Source organism: Lagenorhynchus albirostris, chromosome 8 (genome assembly GCF_949774975.1).
Source record: "Lagenorhynchus albirostris chromosome 8, mLagAlb1.1, whole genome shotgun sequence".
Classification (NCBI taxonomy): domain Eukaryota; kingdom Metazoa; phylum Chordata; class Mammalia; order Artiodactyla; family Delphinidae; genus Lagenorhynchus; species Lagenorhynchus albirostris.
The window spans coordinates 21122505-21140714 of record NC_083102.1 but is presented as its reverse complement, the minus strand read 5'-3'; the positions used below and the strand labels follow the sequence as shown (position 1 = coordinate 21140714).

The 18210-nt window shown below is 39.5% G+C and overlaps 1 protein-coding gene across 9 annotated transcripts in view; it reads left to right on the top strand.

Moving 5' to 3' along the window:
* The window catches only part of MKLN1 (muskelin 1), a 360180-nt gene that overhangs the window by 167305 nt on the left and 174665 nt on the right, over positions 1-18210 (top strand). For 2 of the 9 annotated variants that reach the window (XM_060156649.1, XM_060156650.1), the window contains exon 1: positions 5333-5453. The exons of 4 other annotated variants lie outside the window; for them this stretch is intronic. In XM_060156649.1, the coding sequence (XP_060012632.1) occupies positions 5356-5453 (98 nt within the window). In that variant the 5' untranslated portion in view covers positions 5333-5355. Of the gene's footprint in view, positions 1-5119; positions 5454-13567; positions 13653-18210 lie in introns of those variants that run through there. 3 more of the 9 variants (XM_060156648.1, XM_060156657.1, XM_060156655.1) reach the window with 3 other exon arrangements.

Below are 18210 nucleotides of genomic sequence, written 5' to 3'. Positions count from 1 at the left end.
ACCCAGAACCAGAGAGAGTAGTGTGGAGAGGCCACTTGGGAGGACTTGTGACCTTTGGTTGAAAGGGCCAGTCAGCCCACTGTGTATACAGGCAGGGAGTCTGAGGAAGGGATACCCCAACCTCACGCTCTTCCCTCCCATGTATCTGGAGGGACAAAACAAAGATAACAAACAATTATTTAACCTTTCTGAGTCTTATTTTTCTCATTTGTGAAAAAGGGAATAATAATATTTCTCTCTCAGAGTTTTTGTGAGAGCTAAATGAGAACTTAGAGCAGACGAGCTAGGCCCTCTTCCTTCACTTGATCTTCAAAACCCCACTGTGAAGTAGACAGATTTTATTAAAACCACTTTACAGCTGTAGAAAATGAGACGCTGAGAAGTTAAGTGACTTTCCCAAGGTCTCATAGCTAGAAAAGTATCAGAACTGGGACTGCAAACAAGATTTTTGAGTATGCTCTGGGTTTCTTTCCCTAGACTGTTCTGTACCCCTTGATCCCCTTCTGCAGAAGGCTGCCACAGATGGTTTCTTCTTTCTAGAGCTGCCATACCCAGAGCTACGCTGACTCTGCTGTTTAGAGGAAAACTGATTGGCCCAGGAATCAGTGCTTAAGCCAAAAAAAAAAAAAAAGCACTGATTGGTTATATATGAAGAAGGTCAAATGCCTATGAGGTGGTTTGATTTAAGTCTCTGACCAATATAGATCCCCATATCAGATGCTTGACAATCCACCTGGATATCTATTAGGTATCCCCTATATACCACACTGAAGTCGGAATTCTTGATTTCTTCTACCTCAAAACTGTTCTAACCCCAAATCTTCTCCTTTTAATAAAAGCATCACTAGCTACTCAGTGGTGCAAACACAAAACCCAAGAGTTATCCTTAATTCTTTCCGTTTCCTCCTGCCTTCCCTCCCTCATCAGCAAGTCTAGCTGACTTTACTTCCAAATACAGCCCAATTCAACCATTCCTCTCCATCTCCTGTTAGTACAAGCCACCATCATTTCTTGCCTGGCTTAACCTCCTGTAGAGTCTCATCCCTTCCACTCTTACCTCTCTGCAACCCATTTTCTGTTTTGCAGAGTGATCTTTACAAAATGTAAAATGGATCACGCTACTCCTTAGCTTGAATCCTCGCACAAGTCTCCCCTTCACATTTCCATGTCACGACTCCTTACCATGACTGTTAGGGCCCTACTTGTTCTGACTCCAGTCTCTCTCTTCATCACTACGCTCCCACCACACTCTCTTCTTTCTTTTCTTTAACAACCCCTTTCCTGCCTCAGGCCCATTGCACTTGCTTATTCTCTCTTCCCAGAATGTTTTTTGTCCAGCCTTTGCATGGTTGGCACTTTTTCACTGCACAGGCGCAAATATTACCTTCTTAGAGACACTTTCCTTTACCATCCAATATTACTCCAGTGTAGTCTCTTCCTAGCACCTAAAATGCACAGACTAAAATTATCTAGTTGACTTATTATATTTATTATATGTTGCCCTGCCAGAATGTAAGCTCCCTGAAAGCAGGGCCCTTGTCTGGCTTTTCTGTTTGTCCCTGCCTCCCTAGCATCCAGAACAGGGCCTGGCATATCACAGCCTCTCAATAAATCTTTTATTGCAGGAAAAGATAGTGAATGGGGACAAACCGAATATAATCAGTTACTCTCTCTGGGAAGTGTTTACTATGAGAAGCATGTTGAGACATCATCAGAGAGTAAAAGACGGTTTCTTTTAGATGACAAGATAACTGGATTACTAGAGCTGTTGATCCCTGAAAAATGATGATCCATTGTCCAGTTCTCCATGAGGCCATCAATATAGTAATGTAGGGGAACTAGAGAGATTAAATGGCTGCTGACAGTCTCCAGATCTTCCCCATGTATCCTTACAATAAACTCCATAGACGAACGCAATGCCCCAGAGGCAGTGGAGGTAAATGTGTACCTGTAGGAGATCTGAGGTACGGCAGACTCCTGAAGATTTTAAAATTTCTTTAGTCTTCTATTTTATCTTAACATTTATACAAATTTGGGGTTCAGTATCATAATATATCTACGAATTTAAAGCATTTGTATGTTAACATATCTATCTGTATTTATGTTAACATACGAATGCTTTAAATTATTTTACCATTTGTAAAATCTGTGCTGCAGGAAAGCCACACTTTCCGGGGTCTTTACATTCTCTGTGGCAATCATACCTCAGGGATACATTTTTGTAGTCTGAGAAGTTCTGGCATTTTTTTTCCTTTGCAACCCAAGTACTCTTTTAGCACAATTAATTCATTCTTCAGTAAATACTTATTGAACATCCACTATATGCAAGACACTCTAAAAGGACTAAGGATACAACTGTGAACAAGATATGCATGACTCCTACCTTCATGGGAGTTACAGTTTAGGGAGAGAGAATGAGAAAAAAAGAGGAAATAAAAATATATTGTGGGACTTCCCTGGTGGCACAGTGGTTAAGAATCTGCCTGCCAATGCAGGGGACACGGGTTTAAGCCCTGGTCTGGGAAGATCCCAAATGCTGCGGAGCAACTAAGCCCATGCACCACAACTACTGAGCCTGCGCTCTAGAGCCCACGAGCCACAACTACTGAGCCTGTGCTCTAGAGCCCGTGAGCCACAACCACTGAGCCTGTGCTCCAGAGCCCGCGAGCCACAACTACTGAGCCTGTGCTCTAGAGCCCGTGAGCCACAACCACTGAGCCTGCGCTCCAGAGCCCGCGAGCCACAACTACTGAGCCTGTGCTCTAGAGCCTGCGAGCCACAAATACTGAGCACGCGTGTTGCAGCTACTGAAGCCCATGCACCTAGAGCCCGTGTTCCGCAACAGGAGAAGCCACCGCGAGGAGAAGCCCACGCACCGCAACAAAGAATAGCCCCCAATGGCCGCAACTGGAGAAAGCCTGCACGCAGCAACAGACCCAATGCAGCCAAAAATAAATAAAATCTAAAAAAAAAAAAAAAATTAAAAAACATATATTGTGATGTTTGCTAAGATAAGGAAGGAAACTCAGGGTGACAAAATGTAAAAAAAAAGGCACCTAACCCTGAAATAGGTGATGAGGACTGATTTTCCAGAATGAAATAATCTGAAAAACAAGCAGAAGTTAGCCAGGTGAAGAATGGGGGAGAGTATTCCTGGCTTGGTTTACACTAAGCCCTGGAGACCAGAGAGAGCACAGAATTTACAGGAGCCAATTCAGTGTGTTAGTTTAGTGTGCCTGGAGTAGGGAGTGCAGAGGAGAAAGAGAAGAGAAAAGCTAGAGAGGTAATCAAGGCAGGATATGAAAGGCCTATGCTAAGGACTTTCAGTGTTACCCAAAGGGAATAGAAAGTCACTGAAAGTCTGAGAGAGTCATCTTAGGAAGAACTGACTTATGTGTTTTTTTAAAAAAGATCACTCAGGGACCATAACTCTGTGTCTGGAAAAGAACAAGGACTCACTTACATTCGGGTAAGAGGTATAATTAGCAAATTTGGAGCCCCAAACTAATTGAACTGAGTCACCATCTTAATCTTTTCCCCTTAAAAGTATCTCTTTCCCCCCCAACTAACCACTAATCATCTTTGGAACTAATCAACCTTCTCTGGCCTCTTCACTGTCTCTGGACTCCTAACTTCATTGCTGGGATTATAGCATTCCCTCAAGGAACAAATACTTTCCCAGTATGCTGCAACACACGAAGCACATGTGATTTTAAAGGCTAACATATTGTGGCCTTTCTATTTGGCATTCTCCATCTGATATGCTAGTGGAGGCTACTACTAAGTTTTTCTCTGTGGAAACAGGACGTCAGGAAAGGATGTGAGGAAGTTTGGACAGGTTAATGATTATAATGGGAAAAGAATACAATTATAGTACTGAAGTGTTTCAACTCACTTGGTCATTCACTAAAAAACCCTTTGCTTGAGTTTTTCCGTTGGTCAGGTGGAGATGAAGATGCTGTGCAGGCTTCCAGGGGTAGAACCACTTAGACAGTGAGAGAAGGGTACTTTGGTAATGCAGTGGCTAAGCCAAGGAATAAACATGCACAACGCTGACCTACAGGTATTTGATGGGAACATTATCTAAAGCTGCTAGATATGTAGAGCAAGTGTTCATTTTTAGATAAGGAGCTGGTATGATGCCCATATAGCATTCAGAGCACATGGGATGTTATTCCCTCTGTGGTCATTTTCTTGAAACTCTCTCTCTTTTTTTTTTAATAATATTCTTTTTTCTTTTTTTAAACCCCACATTTGTTTATTTATTTATTTTTGGCTGTGTTGGGTCTTCATTTCTGTGCGAGGGCTTTCTCTAGTTGTGGCAAGCAGGGGCCACTCTTCATCGCGGTGCGCAGGCCCCTCACTATCGCGGCCTCTCTTGTTGCGGAGCACAGGCTCCAGACGCGCAGGCTCGGTAGTTGTGGCTCACGGGCCTAGTTGCTCCGCGGCATGTGGGATCCTCCCAGACCAGGGCTTGAACCCGTGTCCCCTGCACTAGCAGGCAGACTCTCAACCACTGCGCCACCAGGGAAACCTGAAACTCTCTGTCTCTTGCTCTTTCAGAATTTGGGGGCTAAATATCTGTCGGTTAAAAATAGGTAGATTTACCAGCTGTAAGAATGACGACACCCAGCTTCCCAACTCCTTTAGGATTTTTCTGGTCTGTGGGTGAATGTCATTCCTGAGCAAACCAATCGCGCGAGATGGGTATGAGAGAGCTCTCAACAAATGCTTACAACGAAGGGCATCCCAGACTGAAAACTGAACAGGATGAGAGGACACACAAGCATTTCCTTTTCCTGTCTCCATGTGACTCTGGAACGGTGGGGGGGGGGGACACAAGACGTTTAAAACCAGGACAACTCCAGAAGGAAAGGCCATTAGCTATTCCACTGCAATTCCCTTCAATGCTGTTTCCTTACAGAATTTAGAAACTGGAGAGAGCGGTGGTTTCCAAAGTCTCAAAGGCGTCCCTTCTCCAACTTCTTCTCATTTTCCCTTCCTGTCCCATAACTACAATTTATTTTTTTCATAATGTTTTTGGCTTTCCCCTTACCTCAGCTTTCAAGAAAAGTCATTTGAGACATTCCTCTCCAAGCCCCACTGGAGAGCCCCTCAGATGCTCACACTCCAGTCCCAGTTTCCGCCAGTCAGTCTTTCAGGAGGGCTCAGCGGCGGAGACCCCCAGAGTGAATCGCCGACCCGCGCGCGACTTATCGCTTCACGCAGGGGTAACGACGCGAGACCGGGAGAGCTGACGGCCCAGGCGGGCCGCGGCTCCTTTAAAAGCAGGCCCCGCCCCTCCCCCTCCCGGCGCGGCTGGCGGTCGGCGGCGGGCGCTACGGTGCTGACAAGATGGCGGCTGGCGGGGCTGTCTCTGCGACGCCCGAGTGCCGGCTTCTGCCCTACGCGCTACACAAGTGGAGCTCCTTCTCCTCCACCTACCTTCCTGAGTAAGTGCTTGGCCCTGGGCTCGGGCTGCCCTATTCCTCGGCGTAAGCACGGCTGGGCCAGGGGGGCTGTGGAGGGCAACCGCGTCGAGAGGCCCAGGCGGGGCCTGGTGAGGGGGACGCGCGGCCTCCGGAGTCTCAGTCCAGCAGCCGAGAGCGTTGCCCGCCCCCGCCTCCGGGAGGGGTTAGGATCCAGAGTGCGAGATTCGGGTGGAAGGGCAAGGTGTGTGGCGGGGCCGAGGCGCGTAGGACAACGGGGAGCCAGGTGATGCGGCGGCCGGGTTTGGGGGTTGAGAAGGGCTTGGGGGGGGCGGCTCATGAAGGTGGAGCAGGAGTTGGGGCTTTCGGGACCGGACGGCGGGCAAACTGGTGAGGATGTCTAAGGGCGTCCTAGGTGGTGGGAGACGGGGGACGGTTAAGTCGATTGCTGCCGGGACAAAGTGTAAAGCTGAGAAGAGTGACTGTTCCTGGGGGAGGGGGTGGTGGTCATTAAAAGCGATTAGGTCCAGGGGAGTGGTAAAAGTCACCGACGGCTGAAGAGTTGTGAAACCTATCTGTGCAAGTGGGGAGACGTTGTAGGATTTGCGGTGGGTATCTTTTCCGGCAGGTAGTTCTGAAAAAGAGAGTGGGCAGGAGGGACATTACAGAGGAGTTCCTCTGTATGATGGCTCAGAGCATGGATTTACGTAGACCCAGACCAGTTTCCCAGCCCAGAAACTCAGATATAGACAGAAAAGTATGACTTTAATGAATTTGACTTCCAACACTCGTTTGGTCTGGATCCCCAATTTAGGTGTTGAAAAGAGTTCCAGTGCGTTACAGAAAAACGGTGCGTTTTTCTGTAGCAGATTGCTTCTGAAATGCTGACAGTACTTTCATTCAGTATTTGCTTATGTCTGAGAGAAGGAGCAGATCGAACTCCGCTTTTACATACTGATAGAGATGGCTTAGTAAAGTTTTAAGATCTGTGCAGACCCTGGAAAAAAGTGCTAGCTGTCCCCCGGACCGTCATTTTACAAGTCCAGGAATGATTTTATGAACAAAACAAGTTACAAATAATATATTTTTGTTACTGAACAAAGTGACTAGATATGTGACGCATACTCAAAAGTCTTCCACTTATATTTCAAAAAGTCTTCACATTTTCTCCAATTTGATTTCTCTGGTCAAATCAGTCAAATCTAAAATTGGAGCTGTGACTAGGAGAATCTAACTCTCTTGACTGCCGGCCCATTGTCCTATTCTCCAGGTCAAGGGTTGGCAATCAGGCCTTCAGTAGGATGTGGTTCAGTGAGGGGTGCCAGGTGACCTGTGACCTCATCTGGCCTGTGTGGCCTGTTGATGGCTGCTGTATGGCTGTGTCCCTGAGTGATGCTGGCATCCAGCTTTTAATGTGAGAGTGAACCAGGTAAACATTCTAGCCCTCAGCTGGAGTTGAAATGTGGCCCTAGGTACTTGACTTCTGATTTTCAGGGCTTAACAAATTGAGTCTGAAGGTAATCAGAATTTTTCTTTACCCAGGTTAGGATCACATATAGTTGGGAACTGGAAGGGCATTGTTTGATCTAATAACTCTGGAGATATTTTCCTGGTCTTAAGTTAGACTACTTCCAGGGTTTCACTTCTTAAATTTCTGTCGTAGGGGTGAGACTTGGATATCACAAGTCCCATCCGAGTTATGAATAAGAAAGAAAAAGTACATTTCAAGCAGGAAATGATTTAGTGGGATGGCGACTTTACTTTTTTTTTTTTAACATCTTTATCGGAGTATAATTGCTTTACAATGTTGTGTTAGTTTCTGCTGTATAACAAACTGAATCAGCTATATGTATACATGTATCCCCATATCTCCTCCCTCTTGCGTCTCCCTCCCTCCCACCCTCCCTATCCCACCCCTCTAGGTGGTCACAAAGCACCGAACTGATCTCCCTGTGCTGTGTGGCTGCTTCCCACTAGCTATCTATTTTACATTTGGTAGTGTATATGTGTCAGTGCTACTCTCTCACTTCGTCCCAGCTTACCCTTCCGCCTCCCAGTGTCCTCCATTGACAGATGAATGGATAAAGAAGATGTGGCACATATATACAGTGGAATATTACTTGGCCATAAAAAGAAACGAAATTGAGTTATTTGTAGTGAGGTGGATGGACCTAGAGTCTGTCATACAGAGTGGAGTAAGTCAGAAAGAGAAAAACAAATACCATATGCTAACACATATATATGGAATCTTAAAAAAAAAAAAAAGGTTCTGATGAACATAGGGGCAGGACAGGAATAAAGAGGCAGCTTTACTTTGACTTATGTCTCGTTATCCTGGCGCTAGATTTGAAGTGGGCAGCATTCTAGTTTTGGAGTTAGAAGGCAGCCGTTTGAAATAGGAGAAATCTGTTGTTACGGTTTTCTCAAATATATTTGTAAACTAGCATTTAGTGCATATTTAACTCTCAAACACTTTCATATACAGTGTTTTTAGTCTTTATAATATTCTGTTGACTTATCCAGTATAGTTTTTATTTTAAAGCACTAAACTATTATAATAGAGGAGTAATCTGAACTTTTTCTTTGAAGGAGTATAGTTGAGTATTATGGAGCTTGAGTTTGAGAGTTTTGTGTCTGCTGGATTGGTGTGTGCCATGCCTGGACTTCTAATTGCAAGTAAGGATGGCACTGAACTTCTGTTAGCAAGTGAGGATGTTATAACTTTGTATAATAGGAAGTGTGAGAAAGGGATTGACTTTACTTACTTTTGCCCTAAAATCCTAACAGCAATTGCTCTATCTTTACTGGCAGTGACAGTCATGTTAAAGTACTTTTTTTAAAATTTATTTTTGGCTGCATTTGGCTCTTTGTTGCTGCGCGCGGGCTTTCTCTAGTTGAGCCGAGTGGGGGCTATGCTTCTTTGCGGTGCGCGGGCTTCTCGTTGCGGTGGCTTCTCTTGCTGTGGAGCACAGGCTCTAGGCACGCGGGCTTCAGTAGTTGTGGCACAAGGGCCTAGTTGCTCCACAGCATGTGGAATCTTCCAGGACCAGGTATCAAACCAGTGTCCCCAGCATTGGCAGGCGGATTCTTAACCACTGCGCCACCAGGGAAGTCCTTAAAGTACTTCATAAACAGGTGTAATTTTAAGTAAAGCCTTTTGTTGAAATTGTCTACAGAATAGCAAATATTTATTGATTACAAGTCACTGATCAAGGCATTTTGAGGGGATAATAATAAAGCAGTAACAACAATGGGAAACATTTATAATGTGCCTTCCATTTGCTAGGCTCTCTTATGAACACTTAAGTGTATTATCTCATTTAATTCTCAAAACAATTATATGAGTAATCTTCATTTTCCAGCTGAAGAGACAGGGAGATGTTAAAACTTGCCTCAGGTCACACTGCTGGATGGAATCAGGATTTGAACCCAGGTAGTCTGACTCCAGATTCTGTGGTCTTAACTGTAGAGCTGATCTGCTTCTGCACAAAGGTGGAGACAAGAATTCAGAGATTTGAAAGAGTTCTTGTGTTAAAGGCACTTACATTTTAGTTGTGAAAGACATGAAGTCATGAAAAAAAGAAAAATTCGGATCTCTATTTTTTTCTCCTGCAGACTTAAAAAACGTTTTCCTTCTCTCAAAGTCAGAAAAGAACATTTTCCCTTCTAACCCTTTTAGATTTATTTGGACTTTAAAAATGTTAAAGCAGATCAAGTTATAGATAACACATTTTTATTTTGAAACTAATGAAGTGGCCTTTTATTTTTCAGTGTGGTTAAAAAAGTTTGCTTGTATTTTACTTTTTTCTGAAGTTTACAATTAATTTGGGAATTAAGAGCAATGTGTCTATGTAAATGATTAATTCTTAGAATTACATGCAGTCTTATATGTAAAAATATTTTTTAAACTGCTAATCTCTATACTCAAATGTTTATTACTCTAGCTAATAGTGATACTAACTACAATTTATGGAGCACCTACTGTGTGCAAGATGATTTTTGTATATAGTTTTACCTAATCCTTACAACAAACCTACAAGATAGGTATTGTATCTATTTTGTATACGAGGAAACTGAGGTCCATATAGGTTAAGTAACTTACCCAAGGTCATAGTTTTCAGGAGGCTTGGCAAGTTCTCGGACTTAAAAACTCTTGCGTGTGCCTCTAGTAACAACCACCGCTTGAGTACCTTCTATTTGTCAGGCACTATGCTTAGGACTTAGATTGTGTTCTTTTGATTTCATATTTATAAAAACTCTGTGATAAATATTATCATTCACTTTTACAGCTAGGGAAACTAAGGTTCAGAGAGGTAAGTTAAATTGTCCAGGTCTAAGAGTTGAAAGGGTAGGAGATAGGACTCTGATCTTGGACCTCCTGACTTCTGTTATCAAAGAAGAATATTGCTGCTTCAGTATTTTACATGGCTGTAATATGTTCCTAATTGGGAATACAGATAAAAAGTGCTATAAGGTGAGAATGGAGAGAGGGAAAGATATTTAGATATATTTTATCTCGACCTTTAAGGTTTTAATGTATTAATATAAAAATTGGGAGGACCTTTGAAAGTATATTTACACATTAGGTAATTTTATTGTTGTAGAATGATCCTTCTTTTGTTTACATGTTAGTGAAAGACTTCATTAGTTTAGATAGTAAAATTGGATGCATTTTTAAGTGTTTACCTTTTTCCTGTTAGTCTACTTTATTACTTAAAATCAGACATTAATTAAAACTGTACCTTTGTGAATATGTGATTCATGGTTCAGAGTAAAAGTGATATAATTTGACAAGTAGGTTAGGAGGTGAACCTATTTCAACTATTGTAAAATTCCACATTTAAAAGTGAATATATATTTTTTCTAATTGCCAAAAAAACCCCACCCTAAGTTACTTGAGGAATATTTGCAAAATATAGACCCACAGAAGCAAAATTTAAATTACCCTTAATCCCACCACCAAAAGATAACTAATCAGCCTGTGATATATATCATTCCAGATATTCTGTTGTGTCTATATCTATTTTCCAATTTGATATTGTCCTGTTTGCTGTTCTGTATTCTTTTTCCTTCTTAATATATGATAAATATTTCCTCATGTTATTAAATATTTTTCTATATTATCATTTGTTCTGGATACATTATAATCCATATAATGATTTTATGGCATTTTATTTAATCGGCCCCCTATTTTGGGACATTTAGTCTTTCTGGGTTTGTTTTGTTTTTGCTGTTCTTCGGCCATTAGAACAACATGGAGTAAAAGTGATATAATTTGACAAGTATACTAATGTCTCATTAGTAATGAGACATTCTGCCTTACACAAACAAATCTTGAACTCATTTATGATGAGTTCTAAGATGCTGAATTGTTGGATTAAAGGTATCAATTTATTTTCCTACTGTCTGTGTAGGGAACTCTGTTTCTATGTACCCTGGGTTTACTTTGGTATTATCCTTAGTAATTCGGGATTAAGAATGTGGTTTTGGTCAGATAGGTCCTTAGAGATGTCTGGAGAGTGCTTACATAATTCAAAAGTGACATTGTTCCTTATCATTTCTTTTCCTCCCCCCCCCATTTTAGATTTTAAATGGATTTTTATTTTATTAATCACATACATTTGAAAAATAGAACACATTTGTGAGATTTATTATTTATTTGGTGTATAGACAGTGATTACTATGCATATGAATTTGAGGATTTTTACAATCCCAAAGACATCTGAAACCCAGAAGTTGTGAGTCACTAGTTTCACTAGTTGGAGGTATTCAACGCCCTGGAGACTGGAGACTGTCATTCTGTTTCTTTCCTTCCCTTTTTTCCCTTTCCCTAAACTAAGGTTAGTACTGGCCTGGCTTGGGAACCTTACTGGCCAGTGAAAGTTCTAAGACTGATATTTTCAGTCTGATGATATTAGAAATTTAGGAAAATAAAGATACCCGGGATAGAGGAAGAGCTTGAGGTGGGTCTAGGACTAGAGATTGAATCTGTGGAGCTGGCTCCTAGGATTGGATCTTTGTGAACTTTACCAAGTTATGATTCTTCTCTGAGTATTATCACTTTCCTTCTGTGTAGAAATACTTTTTATCTTGATCATATGTTGGGAGGTTTAGTATTATGTTTAATTTTTCTTTTTCTTCTTTTTTTTTTTTGGAAGATAGGCAGATAGCTCTATTTGCATTAACTTTCTTTGAGACTGATACAGGGACTGTGTGATGTTCTGCCATTGATAAGATGCATTTCAGCTGTTTGTGGTGATCTGACTTTGCTATATATCAGTCATTCAGAAGTCATCTTTGGAATTATGAGAGATTTTCTAGATTTTAATTTTAGAGATGTAGCTATTAGCACCTAAGAATGGTTTTCTTTGTATTTACTCTGTTTGGGATTTCTGGCACCTCTCGAATTTATAGCATGACTCCCATCAGTTCTGAAAAAATTTTGATAGTCTTCAAATATTCTTTCTACACCCTTCTTTTTCTTCTTTCCTCTCTGACTTCAATTAAATCCATTCTCTACCTTTTGTCCTGTCCCATATGTCCTTTATGCTTTTTTCTGTCTTTTTTTATCATTTTTTTTCTCTCCTTATTTCATTCTGGATAGGCTTTACTTGCCTGTGTTCCAGTTCACTGATTCTCTATTCTGGTATGTCCAGTCAGCTTTTAATCCCATCTTTTTTATTCTTGGGTTCAACTATTTTTTAGTGCTAGACTTTTCATTTGATTTTCTCTCTCTCTTTTTAAAAATAGATTCTAATTCTCTAGTGAAAATCTCCACATTGTGACATCAATCAAGCTGCTAATAAAAAGTCTGTGTCTGAAAACTGCAATATCTGGATCTCTTGTAGGTCTGTTTCTCTTGTCTTTTATCACACATTTTATCTTGGTGTGTCTGGTAATAATAATTATTATTATTATCACTATTACCATTATTTTGGGGAGTAACTTTTTCTGAATACCACACATTATATTTAGAATTTTAGATACAATTACAAATTACAGTTAGTTGCCTAATGTTGTAGCATTTCTCTAGAGAGGATTCACCCATCTTCTGGCAGGCAGATAAAATAGAGGCAGATTACCTCAATAGTCAGGAACTGAGCTGACTTGAGGCCGAGTTTTGGGTTTTGTGAACGTCTAGTTTGCACAACTTTGGTAGCCCTCCAGGGAACCCAACTGAGAGACTAGGTGTTTCTAGGGCCTCTCCTATTTTTGCCTTTCCAGCAGCATGAGACTCCTAAAAGGAGGAGCTCCTTGCTTTCAGTTGCTTACTGCTGGCTTTTTAGCCTCTTGCTTTTTGCAGTTTAAGAATCGACAGATGCTTTAAGAGGAAAATCAGTATGCAGTGTCAGGTTTGTTCTTCTGTACCTACCTTTTCTATAGGATCTTAACCCCTCAGGTCTTGGATGTCATGGCAAGACCCAGTTACCAAGTTTTCTCCCGCTACCCCCTTGAAATTGCCAAAAGCTCTGCTGACTTTTCTGACCTTTAGTAGCTTTTTTTTCCTGGCTTCTCAGCTCCTTTCCTGTGCCATTAAAGAAATAGGTGGAACGTCCTGAGAGGGAAAGCTGCCCAGAATGTGGGGCTCCCTTTAACAAGTTCTTTGGCATCTCAAATCCTTACTGCCTCAGAAAGTCACTGATACCTTAAGAACTTTTTTTTTCTATTTTAAACAGCTTTTCTAGTTGTAAGAGGTAATGTGTTGGTCTGCTGCAGGCTATTCTGTCAAATTGCAGAAAACGCAGAAATCTTTCTGTGTTTAGTTCTTATGAAATAGACTTATATTTTCTAGGCTTATGAATTCCTCATGGTTATGTTAATGTACTATCCTAACACTTGGGCCCCAGATTTTTTTGCACAGTGTTTTCCTTCATTTTGCCTTTTGACACCTTAACTGCTTATTCCTAATATCTGATGGGAAAAATTAGGGACTATGAATAACATTATTTGTTAGCAATTGTTTTAAATACTAACTGACTAAAATTTGATTTATTCTTGGTTTTATTGATGATTCATAATTCTCTTTTGAGACTTGTTTATGAGGTCCAGAAATTGAGAGTTTTATCTTTGTCATAGTATATAGTTATTTTCCCTTCCTATAATGTGATTTTTATATTATTTACCTTTTTTTTTTTTAGAACTTGCATGGGAATATTTATGTGAAGGCATTGTTCAGAAGGAAGATACTTGGGTGTAATGTAAATTTTTTGGTTTGTAAATACTGTTAGTATTTAATACTTTTTAAATATCCTTATATTTCTTCAATATGACTGGTATTTATTATAGTTATCACCTATGTACTTGTTAAGGCATGTTGTTTTGTATAAATAGAAATGTTAAGTTATTTTAAGCATCCTTGAGTATGTCCCCTTTCCCCTTCTTCTCATTGTCCCCTTTCTTCCCTTTTGATCTAAGTAGTTTGATCAGAAGAGCCCTAAAACCTAATTCCTATTTATTCTTCAGCTATCAGCTAGAATGTCACTCACAGCAAAGTCTGACTTAACCCCTGTCCCACCAAAGAAGTCTGGCACCCCTTCCCCACCCCTACAGTTAAATGCTTTCATACAAATATATACCCTTCTCATATATCACTTTATATAGTTTATAATTATGAATTTATTTGTATAATTGTTTGCTTAATAGCTGTACCCCCCCAGCTAGACCACAAGCTCCATAAGGACTATGAAAATTTCCCCCCTCATCATTGTAGTCCAGCCTGGTGTTTATTAAATGCATACATGAGTTAATTAAGCATTTAGACTACTTTTCTTCTTTTAATAGAGTTTTGTTTTGGGGTTAGATGGAGTCATATACTGGCCATGTTAAAAATATTAAAATATTTAGTTTTAATAATAAGTTTTAAATCCGTGCTATAAACTTTCATGGTTTTCATAGTTTTTAGCAATTTCAGAGAATATTTTAAGTGAAATTGGTTATCTTGGGGTGGGGATATTGCATTTGGAAGAACTTGGAAGAGAAAGCTTCTTATCTATCTTGCTATTTTAAAAAGTTTTTATTATTAAGGTTATTTATATTATTATGGGCAGTCTTTCTAATGAGACCTCGAGAACTTTAAAGCTTAGTTTATTACAGAATCTGATTTGGCTAATAGCTTTTAATAGTTTTAGAGTATATTGCCAATATTTTGATTAACTTTAGGATAAGGATCATTTCCTCCAATTCCTTAAATATAAGTATTTAATAGAAAATAGGAAAAGTAATATAAAAAGTTAGTTGACTTTTTAACATAGTAATGTTTTTGGTTTGGTAATTTGCATCCCATGCATTCAGCTACTTAAAAAGTGTAGTTCAGTGGTTTTTAGTATGTTCATGGATATGTGCAACCATCACTGCAGTCAATTTTAGAACGTTTTCATAATCTCAAAAAGAAACTATACCCTTTGTTATGATCTGCTTACTTTCTTATCCCTGAGCAACCACTGATTTACTTTCTGTCTCTATAGATTCTGGACATTTCGTATAAATGAAGTCATAGAATATGTAATCTTTGTGATTGGCTCCTTTCATTTAGCATAGTGTTTTTAAGGTTATTTATGTTGTAGCATTTAGCAATACTACATCCTTTTTATGGCAGGTAATATTCTATTATATGGGTATACCACATTTTTACCCATTCATTAGTAGATGGGCATCTAGGTTGTATCCCCTTTTTTGGCTGCTGTAAACATTTGTGTACAAGTTTTTTGTGTGGTTATATGTTTTCATATCTTTTGGGTAAATGCCTAGGAGTGGAATTTCTGGGTCATATAGTAATTCTATGTTTAACTGTTTAAGGAACTGTCAGGCTGTTCTTGGTTGATTTCCCCCCCCCTCTGTTATTGAGGTAGTATCAAACTGATTAGTGCATATGAATTGAAGCCCTGTAAGGAAAGTGACCACCTGGAATTAGATAGCAAATCACTTGACTTCAAGTCTTTTACTTTGAGAACTTTCTGTGACAGTTGAGCTAGTCTTTTATCTTCTTTTATTTTTGTTCAGAATGCATGTCTATGGACTGGCTCCATGTCTTCATCTTTTAAGTTATTTACCTGCCTATCAGTGTACATACTTACATGGAGACATACATACATTCACACATACTTTGGTAAGTAGTTCATGGTGGGGATGTTAGTTGAAAGTTGGTATATTTTTTTCTAAAATTTATATAGTTAACATGTGAAGTATTGACTGGAAGATATTTATGAAACTTGTTTATGAATTCTTTCCGTAAACAAACTGAGGCATAGATTTTAAAAGAGCTGAAAATAACTTCAAGTATGACAGAATAGTTTCTCCTAGAATTTAGAATTTTAGATGATTAGAAAATTCACATATCTAGGTCTGAAAGTTTAAGTCTTGACATCTATCATCTCCATTTTCTACAACCTAAAATGCTACTATGGGTGACAGGTTAAAGAAAACTTTGTTTTTTATTTTTATTGCTACATTGTGGTATTTGAGTCACAATTATGGCTTTTCACATTTTTGGCTATCTGTGCCATAAACAAATTATTGGGTGCCTCTAACTCCTGAATAATAGCCAAGCCTATTTGAAGTTATGAGAGAGAATTTCTGGTGATGAACTATCTGTACCTATAATAGGACAATAGAAGGTAGGAAAAGCTAAGTTCAGGTGAGTGATAAAAGCAGTAAATGCTACAGAAATTAGAGGTGAGATTCAGAGAATGGAACTTCTACTGTTGGCATGGGCTTGAGGAGAGACTTCTTGGAAGAGGTAAATGAGCTATCATTTCCTTTGTGTACAGATCTAATTTATTTCACCATTCTTCGTGTTTCTTGAACGCAGGAATTTATCTTTACCCTTGTGCATATTCAACAACTATTTGGGAAATTGGGTTAACATTTGGCCTTTGTTGAGTTAGTGAGCATATCAGAACCAGGAAGATGCTTGGAGGTAGACTTTTCCCAGACAGTATACAGGGCAGTTGATACAGGCTGGATCATTGGTCAGGTACTTCTTCCTTATATATTATATATGTGGACTGGTGTCCCTGCCCATATTTCTCTCCAGAATCACCAGTTTGTAGTACTTTAAGTAAATCTTTTTCTTTTTATTCAGGTTTGTTTCATACATACAGTTACAAAAGATACTGTTTACTGAAGGTGGCTTGGCTGATGGTGTTCCAAAGTCACTTGCTATATTCTATTCCCCTCTGAACAGCTAACAGTTATCCTACCCATTATTTGACAGTGAACTCCTCCCCTCTATTTATTTATACTTTATGATTTTGCATATTAGGAGAAATAAGCATTAACTTATCAATGTACATTTAGGAGATTTGCCGCTCCCTATTGCAGAAATTTAAGTGTAATAAAAACAGAACTCTTTGAATTTTATTTTATTCTTTTGAGGAAATTTAGTAAGATATTATGAATTTTTTACGGTATTCTAACCTGCTTTTCCAGTGCATTTAGGGCAGTGATTATGTTTATATTTATCCAAAATGTAATGCATGAATTGCAAATTAATCCTCTAGCAAGTATCTAATACTATTGATAGAAATGTTACTATTGCCATTAGATTTACTAGATTTAGTAGAACAATGTTTTTGAGATGTCCTTGAATTATGATGGGCTATTAGGCTGCTATTAAAAAGTAAGTTTTAGGGCTTCATTGGTGGCGCAGTGGTTGAGAGTCCGCCTGCCGATGCAGGGGACACGGGTTCGTGCCCTGGTCCGGGAAGATCCCACATGCTGTGGAGCGGGTAGGCCCGTGAGCCATGGCCGCCGAGCCTGTGCGTCTGGAGCCTGTGCTCTGCAACGAGAGAGGCCACAACAGTGAGAGGCCCGCGTACCACAAGAAAAAAAAAAAAAGTAAGTTTTAGAATATTTTTTAATTATGTAGAGAAAATCTTCCAGATATAATAGCATGTAAAAGACCCACAGATCAAAAAAAACACAATGCCTTATTAAATGGGTTGCTCTGATTTACCTTTAAACACACACACCCACCCCCTTTTGTATGCTTATGCATATAGAAAAAACTGCAAAGAAATTTACTAAAGTCTTAACAGTGATTATCTTTGGGATGTAGTAATTGTGTTGATTTCTATTTTTTAATGGCTTTTCTCTGGACATTGCCCAAAGTTTTAAATTTTATTTTATTTTAACAAATTAATACATTTAAACAACAACAAAAAAAGTAGAGGTTGTGTGTGAGTGCATGTGATTTGCTTGTTCGTTTATAAACACAAATTAAAGGATCTTAACCCCATGTTAGTGAGTTTGAATTTTATTTTTTGGAAAGTGAGGAGCCATCAAATAATTTTAAGTGGAAAAGTGATGTGACTAAAGTCAGTGGTTTAAAATTTAAAAATTTAAACACTCTTGATAAACAACAAGGTCCTACTGTATAGCACAGGGAACTATATTCAGTATCCTGTGATAAACCATAATGGAAGAGAATATGAAAAAGAATATATATATGTATAACTGAGTTACTTTACAGCAGAAATTAAACACAACATTGTAAATCAACTATACTTCAATTAAACTAAAAAAAATTTTTTTTAACATTCTTTTTTTTTTTTTTTTTTTTTTTTGCGGTACGCGGGCCTCTCACTGTTGTGGCCTCTCCCGTTGCGGAGCACAGGCTCCGGACGCGCCGGCTCAGCGGCCATGGCTCACGGGCCCAGCCGCTTCGCGGCATGTGGGATCTTCCCGGACCGGGACACGAACCCGTGTCCCCTGCATTGGCAGGCAGACTCTCAACCACTGCGCCACCAGGGGAGCCCTTTTTAAACATTCTTAAGAGCCAATA